Consider the following 19,036-nt stretch of genomic DNA (forward strand, 5'->3'; position numbering starts at 1 on the left):
ACTAATATCTCAGCATTTAAGTAAGTAAGTATGTATGTATGTATATGTGTATATATAAATCAGCTATATATCTATCCATCTGTCTGTCTGTTTATCTATTGTTTATTTATTTATTAATTAATTTATGCATTTATTGTTTTCTTTACACAGCCTTGCACTATATCTAATACAAACTCTGAATAGGACATCGTGTAGTTATTTGTATTTGGCATTTGTCCATGAATGTCGCAGAACACCACCTTTGCACCCACTTTTATTTTGTAGGCTGTGACCGGAACCTGCGTGTTTCCCTTCGTGTGACTTGACGGTGAGAGCGGAGGAAGGGAGGCCACAACCAGCGAGCTCCGAGCGGGCTGCGGAGGATGTCGACCCCGCTGCGGGGACAAGCCCCGGGCGAGACGCTAGTGTCCGGCCGGCCGCCGCTCACCCCGTCGCCTCGCACCCGCGGCCCCCGGCGCCCATGAAGCCGCGGCCGATGACTTCCCGAGCAGCTGGAGTGAGGCGGAAAGTGGCCGGAGACAGAGAGGATGTACTGGCGCGTCGGGTTCGCCTGGACGCGGTCGTGTGTGGTTGATCTCGGCCAGAACCGGAGCTTCTCCTGCGGCCCGCTGAGCTCCGGCGAGGAGCTGTCGTTTTATGGGTGCATCATCGCCTACCCCCTGCAGGACCACAGCGGGATCATGTCCGCTCTGGGCTCGGACTCGTGGTGGAGGAAGACGCTGTATCTGACCGGAGGGGCTCTGCTCGCTGCCGCTGCCTATCTGCTGCACGAACTGCTGTCCATCAGGTACCGAGGCTGAGAGAGGAGGCTGCGGAGCATCAGCACTGTCAGGCCGCTGCAAACTAACTCAACAGCCGCTGTGCTCATATTATTCACATTTCACCCATCATCTGCTGTCTTTTCGCCGGGGGTCTGATATTACTTAATCTGCTCAGGGTGGGAGGGGGAGCGAGAGGAATCGTGAGTGGAAGGGTTGTGATGTAACCCCCCCAACATCCTCCTCACAAACACACACCAGGAGATCCACACCTTTATTGGCTTATTTTACCTTAATTGTTAACGATGAGAGCCTCCTATTGCAAAGGGGCTTTTGATTTAGTTGGATTAAAAAAAAAAAGATGATAACACCTTTCAATCCACGATAATAGCTCATCCTCCATGTTGTTTGTTGGTGATGTGTGTGGGCCTATTACACACAGCTCCCACGTCACGTGAATGGACATAGACCGAGATCGCAGGTCACTTTCAGTGTCTTTCAAGGACGAGGGGACACCAAATATATGGATTCACCTTTAGTTTGCTTTATTTACCGGTTTTCAATCGTTAAAAAAATCCCATCACATCCTCTGATGTGAACAGTCAAACGTTAAAGCCCAAACACACCATTGCAGTGGCAGCTGTGACGGGATATATGTTCTAGAAGTCTGTAAATCTTCATTAATTACTATTGATTGTGTATTGGCAGGAAGCAGGACTGACCTAGTCTGTTGTCGTCTGTAATCTCGGGTTTTGTGCCGGCTAGGCCCTCGGCTGCACAGTTTACATAGAAGGACACTTCACAGTCCGCATGGATGACACATCTGTGGTCTCTTAGGGGAATAACATGAAAAAGGACATTTAGCGATTTTATTTCTAGTAACAAAGCAGAGTTGTGTTCTTAGAAATGTTGATTTTTAGACGTTTGTGGTTTAAAAACAGGTTTGTTGTGCAGTGCAATATTCGTTCAGATGGATGTTTTTGTCCAGTCTAATGTTACATATTGCAGCTCTCTCTCCTTTAATATCTACTTATCTAAATAGGCTCCATTTTACGACACCCTCCTCCCTTAAGTAGCGTTGCATCCGTCACATTATCCCTACACAGACTCGGCAGGCATTTCAGCACCACAGAGGAATAGACAGCTCCTCTGCTGCCGAGCGTCTCAAACGTGATGCACGTGAACGCACCACAACCTTTCGGAGGAGTCGGCCTGTATTATCTTTACACTGCAGTTTCCTCCTCGGCCCAGTGTCAATGGCCCCGGGGCCGACAGTCACTCAGGGGCCAGTTAAAAGGGCCCCTGCTGCAGATCATTTCATTGATCCAATCAATCACAGCCACTTGGTTTATCTTATGATAGACAGAGTAGAATAAGATAGAAATAGAATTGAATAGAAATAGAATAGAATAGAATAGAAAGCCTTTATTGTAAAAATGTAATGATATGACATGTGAGGTCCTTCATTTATATACCACAGTGCCAAGATTTTTTTAAACCTGATTTAAATCTAATATTAACCTTAATTGTTAACTCACATTAATTTATAAAAACTGAAATGGGTTCTTACAAAGATAAGAGTACAAGCCCTCACACACACACACAGTTACTTGTTTTGGACATCTAGGAGTATTTAATGTTAACATTTATTTACTCCATGTAGACTTAACCTTATGTCTTGATTTAATAAAATTATTTTATTTTGGGGACCTGAAGGAAAAAACTGCCTACTATTGCTGCCTTCAACTTCTCATCAGTGGGAAGGGTTTTTATAAATCAGGGGCCACAATTTACACCGAGGCACCAAATTTATGTCCAACATTCATGTACAGTACCTGATTCAGTAAAGTGCACACTTCACGTCAATATTCGTTTACTGTTAGCTTAGCTTTGAGCAAAGCCATATATCATTGAATATATTTAGATTTTATTTAAGTTATTCAAGCACATTGTGTACTTCAAAAAATACGAAGTCTAAACAAATTGCTGGGGCCAGTGCCCTCCTTGCCCCACCTTCGCTTCTGCTGCGGATTGTTTGTTGACGTTTGCTGCACGTTCAGTCACCAAAGCTCTCCCAGTAAAGCGTAAATGGTAATGGTGGTGATGAAAACAAATCCAATGATCCTGCATTGTTTTAAGATGTCATCAAATTAGGTGCTATGTTACTGTTTTGATTAAGCGACCCCTAGAGGTAAGGTAAACATTGAGGGAACTGCACAGCTCATTGTTCCCATGTGGCCAGATGTACTGTACACACACACACACACACACACACACACACACACACACACACACACACACACACACACACACACACACACACACACACACACACACACACACACACACAGTTTGTGTTTTCAAGCCTTTCTTTCTTCTTGATGTGCAGCCTTGTTCCTCTTCGCTTCCACAGAAAGGAGGAAGAGCTGGACTCTAAAGATGCCATCATACTCCACCAGTTTTCCAGGCCCAAAAGTGGCGTCCCGTCCCTGTCCCCTTTCTGCCTTAAAATGGAGACCTACCTCCGCATGGTTGACCTGCCCTACCAGGTAAAGAAAAAGATTATATACTGAAACGCCACCACTTCATCTGTCTAAAAGAGCATGAGTTGATTGTGATGAGTTTTTAACCTCAATTTCTTTACCCATTAAAAGTTTCTATCGATCCAATTATAATGTAATTCACCCGATTCTTAACCTAAAACCAACCACTTTCTCTTTTCTGCATTTGTTCATCTTCCCCTCTATCATGGTTTTCCTCCCTCTTCTTCTTCCCCTTTTCCTCTCCTGCAGAACTACTTTGACGGGAAGCTTTCGCCGCAGGGTAAGATGCCGTGGATCGAGTACAACCAGGAGCATGTGTTTGGCTCAGAGTTCATCATGGACTTCCTGGAGGAGAGGCTGGGCGTGAGCCTCAACAAGAGCCTGACACCGCAGGAGAAGGCCATGTCCCGCGCCATCACCAAAATGGTGGAGGAACATTTCTACTGGTGAGGGACCTGTGGGTTTGCTGTTGATGTTGTTGTCCTATGTTATTTCCTTCTATGGAGTGTTGAACATTTTAAGCCAAAGAAGTTATTGTGTTTTTCCTCCTTCTTCTTCCTCCTCCTTCTTTTTCCTCCTCTTCCTCCTCCTCCTCGTCCTCCTCCTGTACAAATGCACATGTATATTTGTGTCCCAGGACCATAGCCTACTGTCAGTGGGTGGACAACCTGGAGGAGACCCAGAAGATGCTGTCGGTGAGCGGACCGCTGAGTGACCTGCTCAAGTGGATCCTGAGTCACCTGACCGGTGGGATCGTCAAGAGGGAGATGTACGGTCACGGGATCGGGCGCTTTTCTAAGGACGAGGTTTACGCCCTGATGGAGAAGGACATGCGCACCCTCGCCACTATACTAGGTGAAGAATCTAGAAGCCACTTTTTTAAACTTATAAATCATAACGCTCATCATTTATGGAGTTAGAATCTTGTATAATATATTTGGAAGAGTTATTATGATCCACTGGGGCAATCCAGTTCTCTTAAATCAAAATATAAACACAAATGTGCTGCACAATAGGAATTTATTAAGTACTTATGAGTGCACTCTGTAGAAAGAGATTGTTCCACCTGGAAGCAGCTCAACACATTTATTAGTTTTTCAGTGTGTGCCCAGAGAGCCACAACCTAGACAACATCTTGTTTGTGGTTCAGTGTCGTCAGTGGCTGCAGAGAAGGAAAGGGTAGCTCAGTACTGACCTCCTGTGGTGAAATGTAACATTGCAGTCTAAATACCTCTGGTTTGGCCATGATAAGTAGTGCTTGCTAAGGTTCATGTTTTACAAACCTAAAAGCATCATCTAATCTCTGATGTCTTTTACTTTGTGGCCTGAAGTTTTGTTTTAATGTCCATTCAACGTCTTTAAAAAAACAGCAGATGTTTATACGTGTGAGGGAAATCATGTTGATGCAATTATTCTTTTTTTGTGTGTGTTGATAAATCGGACGTGTTTTTTCCCCCCAGGTGATAAGAAGTACTTTATGGGCTCGAAGCTTTCCGCAGTCGACGCTGCAGTGTTCAGTCACCTGGCTCCTGCTATGTGGACGCTACCAGGAACACGTCCGGAGCAGCTTATCAAAGGTGAGCTCACTCAAAAGGCTCAGGTCACTGCTGGTGAAAATCTAAACATCAGTTTCAGTTTTAACATCCGTGGATAGATGGTGTATGATAATAACTATTTTTAAATTCCTATTAAGTGTAAACCCCCTGAAACTGTTGTAAATGTGTATTCACTCTTAGCTCAGCATAGACCTAAGATGTTCTGCGCTTTGTCCCATATAATTAATGGTTGCCTCTTTTAAACACACAAACACAACCTTCCATTTTGGACTAAGTTGATCATTATCTCCACAATATGATACAGGAATGAAAAACTGATTGAAGGGTAAAAGAAAAAGGATCAGTCACGAACAGTCATGTTTTTCTTCAGCCATACTTGTTTATCTCAGTCTGTAATCAGTTTGTAATTAATATATAATGGAACTTATATACTTACTATCTAGTAGACTGTATAATTATAATAGAGTTATATTTGTATTAGAAGATGGAACCAGAGATTGTGTCATTTAAGACATTTTAGAAAAATGACTCATAAACTCAATCACTTGCCAAAATTGTAGCCATTTATTTTTCCGCAAAATGACAAATCAATTAACTGATGATTAACTGGTGTTTTATTCGTCAGTAGGAGTGACTGCTGTTTTCAGAGCACCTCACCGACTCTATTCTCTGCCCTGTCCAGGTGAGCTGATCAACCTGGCCATGTACTGTGAGCGTATCCGCCGGCGCTTCTGGCCCGAGTGGTTCGTGGACCTGGAGGACTTCTACTACAGCGACACCACAGAGGGCAGCGACTCGCACTCCAGACTCCCTGACCTGGGTCTCTACTCCTGCACGGACACTTTCCAGGAAGAAACAAAAACACACACTTCACCCGCCCCCACTCCACAGGACGCCCCGTCGCCGTCCCCGGACAGCGACCCCACAGGCCACTCGCTTTATGACTCTGACATGGACACGGAGTGCTCTGAAATGGACCAGCTCAAGTGTTGACAACACTTACACGGCTACATACGCACACACCACAGGAGGGCGCTGCTTCCCACCTGCACACATGCCCCCTACCTCTTAGAACAGTGAATAACTGGGGAGTATTTCTGGTGTGGAGAAATCGAGGATGTACAGGTTTAACTGTAGTGGAGGAATGATCGCTATAGAGGGAAAGGGAGTGAAGGATAGTTTAAAAAGTTCAGAGATGGACAGAAGAAAAAAGGAGGCAGCTGTTAAAGGAAAAGAGAAGACATAGAGAAAAAGATTGAGAAGTAATAAACCAGGAGTGAATGAAGCTGCAGCTGAGAAACTCCTCCACGTGGTCGACATCATCTGCAGTCACAACCTTCTACCTGTCATCCCGTTGCTGTAACCTCGGCAACCACGTGTGTGTGGCCCCCTCCTCCCCCGTAGCAACTTGCACCGCCCGGCCTTGTGTGAGTTTTCGACTAAACCGAACCCTCAAACGCCTTGTACTGATATGTCGTCCACATGTAGGGAACTGTACAGGATTCATGTGAACGAAGACGAGTCAGTGTAAATATATAAAAGGATCTGATTGGATTCTCAGATTTAATAGATAGAATATTTAATTCTATATGAGTATAAATAGTATAGATAGCTTGCAAATATAAAATCATCCCCTCTGTGATATGGTGTAAATAATGTCTGTGTTTCCTCTGTGAAATCCATTTTGTGTTGGACACAAATTGTCTTGTGATAGTCTCCATGATTACCCACTCCGCTGGTCTAGGATCAGAACATGACCTCCTGTGTGTGTGTCCGTCTACACAACTGGGATATTACAGTCATTTCTGTTGCCCATATTTAAAGAGTGTAGTTATAGATAGTGGATATTAGATTGTAAAGCACTTTGAAATTTTATTTTGTCTTATTAAGATGCTTATTTTGCCAAAAAAACCAACAACAACCACATCCTTAGAATAATATGGCAACATAGAAGCTTTGTCTCAATTCAGCAGCAGCTGCATTCAGAGGATGTGGTCTGAACAGCACAGGAAACACACCTCCTCCGTGGGCCTTGTAGACCGCGAAGCGTCACCAGCTCGTCCTGAGACACGAGGAGAAAGTTTTAATGCCCCTTGCTTTTTCTCAACATGTGCGCCGTTTGCTTTTCGGTTTCATTGAAGTGTGATACTCAAGCATTGCACCTCTCCATGTTGCCATTACCACATGGTTTGTCTCTGAATCGCAATGCATGCTGGGATAGGTTGAGCCGGGAAGGGTCCACTTGTTGGAGCCTTTGTTTCTTGTCGGCCGCATTTGTAGGAGCCTTCGAGATGGGACAGCCAGGTCGCGCCGCTTGACCCCTGAATCGAGACACAGCTTCACTGTCATGCCCCTGTGTTGTTTGTCTTTCAGGACATTAGTCACACAGACATTTACATGCATTAAGAGCGAGTCAAACAATCACGTAGAAACAGATTTAATAGATATATAATCTGAATGAAAGTGCATGGCTGGCGCGTCCCTTTACACTTCATGTGGATAGTTTTATCTGCATTTCTAAGCTGGCCTGTTTGAGTTTGACGTCGTGACGCAGTTTGGGTTTTTCGAGGCCTCTGGGCAAATCAAAGATGTAGCCGATGGATCATGAAAAATACTTTTTATTTAAACTCCACTAGCAGTTTGGTTTCTGTGTCAACTGCTTCACATTTCAAAATGATGGATTGCTCAGAAAACGTTATGTAAAGCAATAAGAGAGCGAATTTGATGCTAGACTGCGTGGTATGCGGGCTGTGCGATTGCGAGGTGCGGGTTTGATGTGTGTTTGTCATTCAGCAAATGCACGTGCCGACATGTTGCGTGTTCAGGCTGCTTGTATGGACGCAAGCAAGGGCTGCACAGTGGGTTCTGCTTCTGTTTTACTTCAATCCGGCAGGCGAATTCATTAATTTCAGCAAATGGAATAAAGTGAAAAATTTACTGAAAATTGCTGTGACAGGGATAATGCAGAGATACTTGTGTTGTGTGCATATGTTGGCCAGATTAAGTAAAGTGCAGAACAGTGAAGCCAAAAATATGTTGGAGATCATTTAGGAGAGTCTCTATTAAGTTTTTTCCCATCTACTAAATGTCCCATGCAGCTCATGTGTTAGTCACAATGTCTTATAAAAAGTTAATATCGGCCAATGTGTCATTTGAGGATCAAATATCGACAACCGATCTCTAAAATCAATCATTGGTCGGCCCCTACTCGTGTAGATGATGCACAAAAATTATACTTATATAACTTAAAAATATGCAGCATTAATATGTAGCGCTATATTGTGAAATAAATATCAATACGTCAAAAATGAAATTCAGCACATAGAGAATAGGTAGACCTGTGATAGGTCAATAATGGAATATTATGAATGATGTTTCCGTAGAACCACGGTGTTGATAGTGATGATTGTCAGAGGGATTTTACTCAAGAGTTTAATGAGGATTTCATGACAGATTTGATTTAATTGTCCTCTGAGGCCACACCGAGGCCACACCTCTTCACTGGAGGAGTTACACCCTGGGTTCTCTGTCAAAATCATAACCTATACGAAGCCTTTAGGGAAGAGATAATCGACACGTGGACGGCAAAGCCTTTATGTGTGCGCGTGTGTGCTGCAGTTTATTTTTCAGTACAATAATACAGCCTGAAACTTAAGGAGATGAGTTTTCGTTTTGTGTCTTCAAACCCCTTTGCCTGCATGTTCTTGCCTTCTCTCGTCAACAGTCAGATTTAGCCTTATAATAACTAACTCCTTGAGCTGTTTACTTTATGCCAGTGCCAGCATATATTTTTTTATACAGCGTTATTTATTTAATGTGTGTCATATAAGTGATAATGATGTTGGATGTGTTTGAATTTTTAAAGAATATTGTTATTTTGCACACTTCTTCTTTGTTATGTTTACATGTGTTGTCTTAAAAATGATTTTATTGATCTGTGTGTTTTAGTGCAATACTGTGGATTTCCGCTGACTTCCTGTTGACACTGAAGAAAATGCACATTGTAACGTCGCCACTCATTGCATGTTTGTCCACGTTTTGACATGTCATTTGGTAAACGTAAAAATATTCCTATCATGACGTCATAATGTTCCAGCAGTTTTGTGATAGAATAGATGAAACCGTAAAAGAGAACATGAAATACTGAGGTAAAACACCAAACATTACTCCTTCCAGATCAGCGTCCGTGGGAAACTTCATCTGTCTCAGTGTTCCTCACCAGTTAAAGGTCAGAGGTCGTGTGTGTCACGTTCCCATTGAGATTTCTGCTTATAGACTTTAGAAGCCATAATGTCATCCTGGTGTCGTGTGTGTGTGCTGAAACACTTGTGGATTCTCATCAAACTGTAAATAAGAAAACTGGGGAGGGGGGGTTAAAATTGCGGAAATTACCTAAAAGAATAAAACTCTGTCACATTTAAAAATAAAAGATTATTATGAATGTATCATACCTAGAGATAAAAAGCTGTATGACAATGGATTACTCATAATATTTCATTAAATATAGCTGTGTTATTTTCCTCTGGTTTGGCCTCTGTTACTGTGTTAAAATCATATCTACCGTAGATAAAGTCCTTCAGGAGAAACTGCTCTGTATCAACACTTAGAGGTGGGTATACTCTGGCATATATCTGTCTCATAATCCCTCTCCCTCTGTGCTTGCTACCATACGACAATACTAAGCCCACCCAACAATGCTGGAGGATTAGCTCTCTGCCCTTTTCTTTGTGCTCGTGCTGGAGCTTTGGAGGAGCGCAGAGAAAAAGGAGGGCAGAGGAAGAGAAAAAGCAAATCGCGGGAGCACCACTGTGGAGACCGAGCGTGGGTTCGGGTGAGGGAAAGGTGCATGAAATGAGGGGAAAAGAGACAAAACACTGGTGGACAGACGACTGGTGATCTGGCTGATTGCATGTGTGTCAACGTTGTGCAGAATCCCTGGGAGACACGAGACAGAGGAGACAATTCAGAGCTGCCAATGACACCAGAGTCGGAGACAGCGTTACAGCGTCAGAGGTAGCAGCTGTGTGTGCACGTGTGTGTGTGTGCGGGGCTCTCTGTAGTTCTATGCATGGTGTGTGAGGTGGGATGTTGTGTGTGTGTGTCTGTGTGGAGATATGAATAATGCAGGGGATGCCTGTAGGAGCGTGAGGGCCAGGAGGAGGGCAGATGGTCGCCTGCTGATAGGACAGAATCCAGGCAATAGGGTCCTCCAGAGAGCTGTGTTTAGGCCTGACTTAACATGCACACACACACTTTCATTCTTTTTTTTCTTTTTTCCCTAAAACGACACACACTGGCTCATATTTCAAAGTAAAAGCTGAGATGAGGCTATGAAATCACACAGCGGTAAACAGGCCTCTATGACAGAAAACTGAAGCCTGTCACTGCCAGACCCCTGTTGTTTAGAGACTCACTGAAAACAGATAAAAACATAAAAATGGAAATATTTTGTAAATAATTGCATTCATGATTTTGGACTATGTGAATTACTCGGGTTAAGACAGACGCAGATAAGGATCATAATTTAGAAGAGGGACTGTAGCCAGGATTTTAGAAATGCTGAGGGAATAAATCAGGGTCCCCCAACACCAATCAATCAGCCCTTCAAAATAAAGCTCTTTTTAATGAATTGGATCTTTGTTGGACACAATTACATGTGTATGTTTTTGCTAGTTTTATTTACATGGCACAGTTATGCCAAAAAAAGAAACTCCCTCTTAAATATGACAGCGGCTTGCGAATTCAACGCAGCTGTTACTAAACTCTTCATCCTATTAAAGAATTGATCTTTGAACTATGATTACTTTAAATTTGGGATCTGAAAAATATAGTTTTTCATCTGACTAAACTGACCAGAATAAAATTTGTCATGGTGAAATTAATACCGGATCCTGGCAGAAAAATATCCTGTTCTAAAAAACTAGAATCAGAATGAATCGGAATGAATTTCTGCTCCGGTGGATACACTCTCTAAAAACCCTGGAAATAATACAGACGACATGAGCAGTTACACATTATAATTTAGAAAGCATAATAAAATAAATATATAAGTGCATCCCTGACTGCATGAACAGTCACTGTCCATGAAGTAATCATCCTACATTCATCTCCAAGCCTTTAACCACTACTACTGCTAACATCCACTAGGTGGCATCAGCACACTGATTCCTGAGTTGGCCAATGAACCGCTCAAGCTTATAATAATAATAATAATATTAAGAAGAAGAATTAAACATGAATTAAAGACAAACATAAGGAAACAGAGATACGGTAAAAAAAAATAAGAAAGCCCCAAATATAACAGGTGAAATAAATAATAGAAATAATAGAAATAATAATAACAAAAATAATAACAAAATCTTTCTGTAACAAAATCCCTTAAATATGTTTGAATTTATACTGCGCTCACCTGCTTCTCATGTATTAAAATGAAATTTTAAACATTTTATAAATTATATTTGTGTACTCACTCATATTTAGCATTTAAAAAAATATCCTACGTGTCAAAATTATAAATACGACTTGTTTACAATTATTTTATGGTGGACAATAAAGGCTCAGGCCAATTTGTTTTCCATATAACTCAAACAAGTCTGATTTATATTGTTTATATTGGTCCACCTTGTGTCCTACACCTTGCAGTTGGGCCAACATGACATCTCCCCTTCTTGATTCATCGCCTACACACAGGCCTGTGCACAAACTGGATTCATTGTCCTGACATCTTTCGTCATAATTGTCAATTAGCTCTCATATTTGTCCCTGATTAAAAATATTAGTCTCATTAAACGCCATGTATTTCAATTTGAGGCCCTCACACACTAGCTGTGTGTGTGTGTGTGTGTGTGTGTGTGTGTGTGTGTGTGTGTGTGTAAGCATCTTCACGGATTATAGCATCTCCCCACACAACAACATCAGCGGCAGGAAACACACAAAACAGCTGAAGGACAATTTTAAGCAGCCGAGACGGATTGATAAAAATCCATCATTACAATGCGAGGCCGCGCACGAGGAAAGAAAAACAAAACAAAAACAAAAAGCTTTGTTGCCAGTTGCGTCTCGCTTCTTGTCGTGGAGCTGAACAAACGTGCAAAAGACTGAAGTGTTGTAGAAAACAATTACGATTTAATGACAAAAAAGCATATAGAAATTGTGCAATCGTTGATTTCTTTTCTCCACCTCCTTCTTGGTTTGATCACAGATTTCAGGTCAATGCGATTTTGTTTTGGTTTGGTTGATTTTCTTTTTTTCCTCTTTCCACCTCAGACACTCAAATTCAGCTGAAGGATCGAAGTGACGTGTTCAGAATTACACTTATTGTCTTTTTAGGCATTAAAACAATATCAGGCCAAACGTGAGTTATTATTAGAATTATGCAATGTGTCCTTGAAATGCGTTAAATTGTCAAAGAATCTTGCTGTGCGTAATTTCTATTAATTCGTGAAGAAAAACGAAAAAAATGGAGTTGATTGTTTGGTTATTGATCCACTTTGTTATTGTTAACTTGGCCTTGTGTTCATAAAGTTTTTTGAAACGCAAAAAACTTCTGTAACTCTTCTGTAATTCACATAATAATTCATTTCAGGTATTACGTTTTTCCTCCAGTCATGTACGCCCTTCAGTTGAATTTGTGTTTCTGATGAAAAAAACAAAAATCTATATCTTATCTTTGAATTTGAGTCAGAGAATAAAATCTCCAACTTCGCTGCTGGATTTCCCCATGTAACCCTCCACCATCAGATCAGGTTAATAAATCACAGGATTAAAGTGGCACAAGAGCACGTGTCTGTGTTTGTGCTTTGGCACAGACTGACAGAGAAAACGGACCAAACAAACAAACAAACATACAAACAAACGAAGCCATACGAAAACGAATGGAGATACATCCCACAAATTGTCTTCTCAGTGAATGAATGAGTCATACAGTAGAAGTAGTGGAGCCACTGCGGCCAGAGCTGGTACCAGGATATATTCAGTTTTTTGAATTTTTTTTTTTTGTAATTATCATTATTTTCATATTTTTTCTTTTTTGTTGTTTTTTTTAAATATTTCTGTTGTTTTTTTTCTTCTTCTTCTTATAGGAAAGGAAGGCAAAAATGGGCTGAACTGCTTCGAGTGTTGCAGCCGGACAGTCTTGGTCTTTATCGTTTCACAGCATTTTGGAAAAGTACAGAAATAAGATAATAAACAGCAAAAAACACACTGTAAACAGGCGCCCAGCAAAGTCTGCACGGAAAGAAAAGCATCAACCAATACTCACCATTATCATTAAAATTATTATTAATATTATTGTTATTATTATATAGAATTTATTGCAATGTCAGATTGTTTTCTTTACCACATTAAATAAATAATAAATATACTGATGCATTTTGACATTAGATCCACACATTTTGATTGGTCATGATGATGACATAATAATAACAATAATAGTAAAAAGAATAATAATAATAATTGGTTGATATTGGCCTTCATTTTTAACATAGCAGGCTACAGCAGGTGTCTGCCATTTCAGCCCTCTCTCTCTCCCTTTCTCTCTCCCTGTGTGTGTGAATGAAGAACCCCTGTTGCTCTTGTTATGATGGAAAGATGGCGTTTATTTACCCACTCTGAGTCTGACTCTGGCTGCGACTCTTCCACATCACGCCCGGAGCTTGTTTTTATATTTTCCCCCTGTGGACAACCTCGTGTCCACATCAACACACACACACACCCTGCCTCTGTCCCCCTGTTATGACACCTTGAATAATGACACGCCGGCGCCTTGAAGGTGTAGAAAAGCAGATTTGTGATTTCTTTTCTTTTTCTTTTCTCTTTTTTTTTTTGGTTTTCACACGCCAGTCGTATCCCAATGCGCCTGGCAGCCCCGCGCCATGAACCCTCTCCATCATCTCCGCTATGCGTATTTTCTGCGCCACTGTATCTCCCCGCTGTGTCAGTCAAGGGTCCAACATTACAACTGGCTGGGGTCCAGTACCGAGCGGTTCCAGCACAGAGTCAAAGAAATAAGGAAGGACTTATACCTCCGTGATGGGGTCCGTGTGTGTCTCAGGATAAAACTGAGGTCACTGCACAGGAGTCTGTGCTCCGTGGTGAGGAGGGGTGTCCCCGTACATGTCCTCTCCTCCCGGTATCTGTCCCCCAATGGGGGTCATCCTCTTCTCCTTCTGCCGCCGGTTACAGAACCAAACCCTCACCACCTCCTTCTCCAGCTGCAGACTCTCCGCCAGGGAGGTGATTTCCACCGCTCCGGGTTTTGGACATTTGAGAAAATGGCTCTCCAGAGCCCCCTTGACGCCCACCTCGATGGAGGTCCTCTTTTTCCTTTTCCTCCCCTGCGCCGCGATTTTATCCAGGCTGGTGGGGCTCCCCGACGTGGAGTCCGCCTCCTCCAGCCACTTGTTCAACAAGGGTTTGAGTTTGCACATGTTTTTGAAGCTGAGCTGAAGCGCCTCGAACCTGCAAATGGTGGTCTGAGAGAAGACGTTTCCATACAGCGTCCCCAGAGCCAGTCCCACGTCCGCCTGGGTGAAGCCCAGCTTGATGCGCCGCTGCTTGAACTGCTTGGCAAACTGCTCCAACTCGTCGGAGGTCGGCGTGTCTTCGTCTGAATGGTCCTGGTGGCCCCCGTGCTGGTGATGGTGCGAGAGAGACTGCTGGTGGGCCCCGGGGCCGCCTCCGTGATCGCTGAGATGCGGACTGTGGCTGTGGTGGTCCTCATCCCGGAGGGGGTGGTGATGCATCCCCCCTTGCTCTCCCCCCGGCATCAGGCCGAAGCCGGACTGGGAATACACCAGGCTCTGGCCCTCAGATGTCGCCATACCGGGGATGTGCGTGGTGGCTGTGCTGGTTCGCCATGCTCTGGCGTCGTGATGCGCCTGCTGGTGCGCTAGGTGAGGGTGTCGCTGTTGCTGCTGCTGCAGACTGCTGGAGTTCTGCAGCTCCTCTCGGTCACTGTCGTGCAGCACGGGCTTCACGTCCTGCTCTCCGAGGGGACTGGACGGCCAGGGCGCCCCGCTGTCACCGTGAGACAGCGCCGCGATCCACTGGTGCGCGTGGCTGAGCGGATGTCCACCGCCCGGTAACGTGCTGTAGTCGTTCTGGAGCAGGGTGTGCGCGTCCCTGTACGCTGCCGCCTGCTGCATGCTCCCGGACTCCGAGTGCGGCGGCGGCGCGCTGCTGGGGGTGGTGAGCACGCTGTAGTGGTTGGACGTTGCGGTCGCCATAACTATCGGAGCCAGAGTGATAGCTGGAGTTAAAAGGAGGCTGCCTTTGACAGTAACTCTTTTGCGCCACGGGGCAGCTCGGCGTCTCTCTCCAGCATCTCCCGGGCGCTGTGCCAAGGGGACGCAGAGGCGCGCACCTGTGGTCCGCCTCGCTCCGCTCTTTATTGGCCAAGAACGGTTGACAGATGTGGTTACCCCTGACAGCACCCCGCTCATTGGTCACGGGAGATTGTACAGAAACCCCAATCACTCTGCCCAACAATACAAGCAGTCCTGCAGCGTGCTGGAGCACAGAGCGGAGGGAGAGATCGCGCAGAAGAGACCGACCGAGCTCAGCTATAAGAAAAGGAAAACACATTTCTACTCGTTTGAAAGTAGTTTATTCCGCTTGATGTGGGTCAGTGGGTCACATTTATTGGGTCCGTGCGTCAACGGTGCGTAAAAGTTGCATAAGAAACACATGCATCGATGTAGTGGCCACATCTTTGCGCACAAGAAAAGAACGTTCATGGTCCAAATTCTCAAAACTGCTTAAGTTGATTTAACCACATTCACGTATATTTAAGGTGAGATGCAATGGTTGGGAGATTTTGCGCCATGTGCGGTGATCATGAGGAGAAACTTCCAGCTGCCTCTTTGCCCTCAGGACGCCGTCTAGAGAAGAGGGGCTACGTGCTTCCAGGGCCTCGGCCCCGTTGCCATGGCGAACGCGCTGAATGGAACAACGACGCCCACGTCACAGCTGCAGCTCGCTCCTTCTTTTCGTTCCGTTCCAAAGGGCTCATTGGGGCCGCGCGCTCGGCCGCCGGGACAAATAATGGGGGGCGAGTGGAGAGGGCAACTCGGGGCTAAAGAGAGGAGGCCGCAAGAATGGATCCTTTGCGCCCACCGCGCCCCCTTCCACCTGCTTGTTGGGTAAACTTTGAGATGGGAGCACCCACAGTGGCACGTGAGGTCTGGTTTCCCTAAACTCCTTGGATTTCAGTATTTGGATGAGGAAAAATTATCTCCAGCTTTCAATGCACAAAAAGCAGAGATGACTAACAAGAGTTTAATTTGTTTCCATTATAAACAGTCCCACAATACAACAGTGGTGGAAATAATTTGAACAATTACTCAAGTATGGTTACTTCTGAGATTCCACTTCATACATACAGCAACAGAGAAAAATAATTTAGGAATAATTCAAGATTTTCATTTAAATTTCAAAAGTAATTTTAAAAGTCAAGTGAAAACATGTTTTAAGATGATAAGAAATCGTTATTTCTAAATTCAATGATATTTTCCCACATGTCCAGTTGGTTTATATTCCTCTCTTATATACCTCTCAGGCCAAACCCACAGAAAGTCTTTGAAAAAATAAATATAAGTAAGAATAAGTTACCAGCAGCCACATTTTAAGTAAATATAAGGTTTTAAGTTTTGCTAACTTAACTTAACCTAATAAGGTCTGTATTTAAATAATTTGTTTTGTTGGTGGGCAGTGCTCCAGATCCTCGGGGCTATGGGTAATAAGAGGGCCACAACTTTAAACCACAGGATTTTATTCTTCTCCTGTCTTAATTTAATAAACACCAACACAGCAAAACACTCTCAGATTCACAACAGGCCGATAGCGCTGCTCTAGCACGAGGACACTCCTCCCTGCTACACTCATACCTGTTCTACATAAAGCAGCAGCAGGTAGGAACCAATTAACTCGTTGGCAAGGGGACACGCAGAAGCAACTTAAATGTTATACGTGAAATTTATATAAATGGAATAAAGTGCTCGGAATAATAATGAAACAATGACATGTTTAACAGTAAAGTTAATTCTGCAAGTGCACAATAATGCAGTGGAATTATTAATATTTTCATTGTTAACTAAACAGTTAAAAAAGAAAGATTCACTTTGCAAATAAGTCATTGAGTAACTAAAAATATAATGTGTACTGTACCATAACTACGATTACAGTTTGAATGGGCTTATTCCTCGGCCTCTCTGTAAATGTATCCAGAGAATACAGAGCTGTATCATCCAGAGCAGCTTCCAGTGGCAACTGTAGTGTTGCAAAGTTTCATTCTGTAAAAAAAAATCCTTTGTTCCAACAGCTTTTAAAGGAGCAAAGTTCTGGTTATTTAGCACCAAACTTGCGCCCACGTCTAGTGTGGTCTGTGATGTGGGCTTTATTGTATATTGTATTTGTCACCTCTTTATTCCTCTGTATTATCTCTATTAATCTTTTTCAGGAAAGACCCTCTAGAAACTCTATGATACCGACACCGGACAGCTGTTCTTAGTTTTAGTGTATCTGTCCCTGACAAATAAACCAAAAATAAATTGATAAACAAGAACATAAAAAAAAGGGAGCTGCTTTAATTGGATTAAGTAACAGTGAATCCAGCAACATTAGAATCATTTTGTTGATAACACTTTGCAAGACTTTACCTTTGCCTTAACATTTACATGTTCACCAAGAAACTAATCCCATCATGTTCTCCCTCCCTGTAAAAAAATGTATCATGGCATTGCTTTTTGCACTGTCTGCCGGTCATGTCTTCAAATGAATGGGATGATATTGCAATGAAAATAATCCTCATTCTGTTGAGGCCCCTCTGAAACCCTAGGAGGTGGGGGTGTCCTGGACCTGCTTTGGCAACTACTGTTATTCAGGCGATGTGATTTTATTGGTTCAAAGTGGGACACCAGCTGTAAAACATAACAGCTATTTAGAGGTTAAAGGAACCTCGAAAGACAAAAAATAAAAATATGGATGCTTCATTTTCAGACAGGGATTGTGTGCAACATCACAGGCATCCAATGAAATACACGGAAACATTTGTCAAATTCAAAGTCACATGCAGATATTGTTTAAGACCATGCTGCAATTGAATCTTAAATAGGCAGCGATAGCTTAATCAATGAATCTTATAAAGCTGAGGATGTGTGTACACCAACGCACCCTGAATTATAGAGATTGAAAGAACACTGGTTTGATTAGGGTGTAATTCTGAGAATTACCAAATGTGTCGCCAGGGGCTCTGGCAAGCCGTGTTTTGAGAGAAGCAAAACATATTACCCTAATAGACTAATATGCAAACTACTGGCTGCCCAATTACAGGAGCTAATAACGCATAAACGATGCGAGTCCTGTTCTTACAAGAGGAAGAGGTCGCTGTTAATTCAGTCAAAGGGCCGGGTTGCGCTGTCAACACAGGCTCTGCAGGCTCAACACATACACTGTCTCTGTTTCGCCCTGTAACTCGCTCTGTATTCAACAGTGAGAGTTAATGATGGAGAATCTGAGCGTTAAATTAACAGTAATTATATGGCCCCAGTGCTGTAAAGATTCAATTTCTTCGCAAGTCTAATGGGCCTAAGTGTCCCTGTGCGCGGGCGGAACTCTCGATGAGATATTTATGATTGAAAGGCACGCAGACAAAACAAAAACACACAAACACACACACAAGTGGAAACACCTATAGAATAAAGGCATGCACATGTCGATCGGAACAGATTTTTCACTCTTGTGTAACCAGTGCCGCCTGCTCACCTGCATTACTCTGAGAAAGAGTGGTTCAAGTGCGAGGTGAAGCCATTTATCTGAATTAATGTTTGCCAGGGAACCAGTGTTCTGGTTGCTTTCACTTTCTCCAGGCCAGTGTGTGTGACCGGCCCATGTCCCTCCCCCTGTGGGAACCCTGTAACGCAGGGGTAACCAGGGCGGAGAGGGGGGGGATTCTTTATGCTGCCGGACACAGGGAGATAATGGCCATTCCTCCACAGCTGGCCCACACAATCAAAGAGAGAGGGGGCTCGGAGGATTCCAGCTTTAACCAGGCCATTGTCTGGGCTAATTACATCTGAATGCAAGACCCCAAGAACCCACCTCCCCCCTGAGCGAAACCTGCACAGAATACCCCAAACAACCCTTCAGGGATGAGGGAGAGTGCACGGACATGGGCGTACAC

At 43.5% G+C, this 19,036-nt stretch overlaps 2 protein-coding genes across 2 annotated transcripts; one reads left to right on the top strand and one right to left on the bottom strand.

The window, feature by feature from the left end:
- The first annotated feature begins 288 nt into the window (after positions 1 to 288).
- faxca (failed axon connections homolog, metaxin like GST domain containing a) lies at positions 289 to 9,382 on the top strand. The gene is made up of 6 exons (XM_035143293.2): positions 289 to 787; positions 3,172 to 3,307; positions 3,551 to 3,747; positions 3,939 to 4,156; positions 4,762 to 4,878; positions 5,540 to 9,382. Exons 1-6 carry the CDS (start codon positions 528 to 530, stop codon positions 5,848 to 5,850), a joined length of 1,239 nt encoding a protein of 412 aa, XP_034999184.1. The 5' UTR covers positions 289 to 527; the 3' UTR covers positions 5,851 to 9,382.
- A 2,578-nt stretch (positions 9,383 to 11,960) lies between these two features.
- On the bottom strand, positions 11,961 to 15,299 carry pou3f2a (POU class 3 homeobox 2a). The gene has a single exon (XM_035144160.2). It carries the CDS (start codon positions 15,297 to 15,299, stop codon positions 13,923 to 13,925), a length of 1,377 nt encoding a protein of 458 aa, XP_035000051.1. The 3' UTR covers positions 11,961 to 13,922.
- Between the last annotated feature and the right edge of the window lie 3,737 nt (positions 15,300 to 19,036).

The sequence above is a fragment of the Hippoglossus stenolepis genome, chromosome 20 (genome assembly GCF_022539355.2).
Source record: "Hippoglossus stenolepis isolate QCI-W04-F060 chromosome 20, HSTE1.2, whole genome shotgun sequence".
In the NCBI taxonomy this organism is placed as follows: domain Eukaryota; kingdom Metazoa; phylum Chordata; class Actinopteri; order Pleuronectiformes; family Pleuronectidae; genus Hippoglossus; species Hippoglossus stenolepis.

What these genes read in the sequence shown, in the direction of transcription:
- faxca (XM_035143293.2), top strand. Translation starts at nt 528, where the DNA reads ATGTACTGGCGCGTCGGGTTCGCCTGGACGCGGTCGTGTGTGGTTGAT. An exon ending in TGGTTGACCTGCCCTACCAG is followed by an intron (nt 3,308 to 3,550) that starts GTAAAGAAAAAG and finishes CCTCTCCTGCAG; the next exon opens with AACTACTTTGACGGGAAGCT. An exon ending in TCCGGAGCAGCTTATCAAAG is followed by an intron (nt 4,879 to 5,539) that starts GTGAGCTCACTC and finishes TGCCCTGTCCAG; the next exon opens with GTGAGCTGATCAACCTGGCC.
- pou3f2a (XM_035144160.2), bottom strand. Translation starts at nt 15,299, where the DNA reads ATGAGCGGGGTGCTGTCAGGGGTAACCACATCTGTCAACCGTTCTTGG.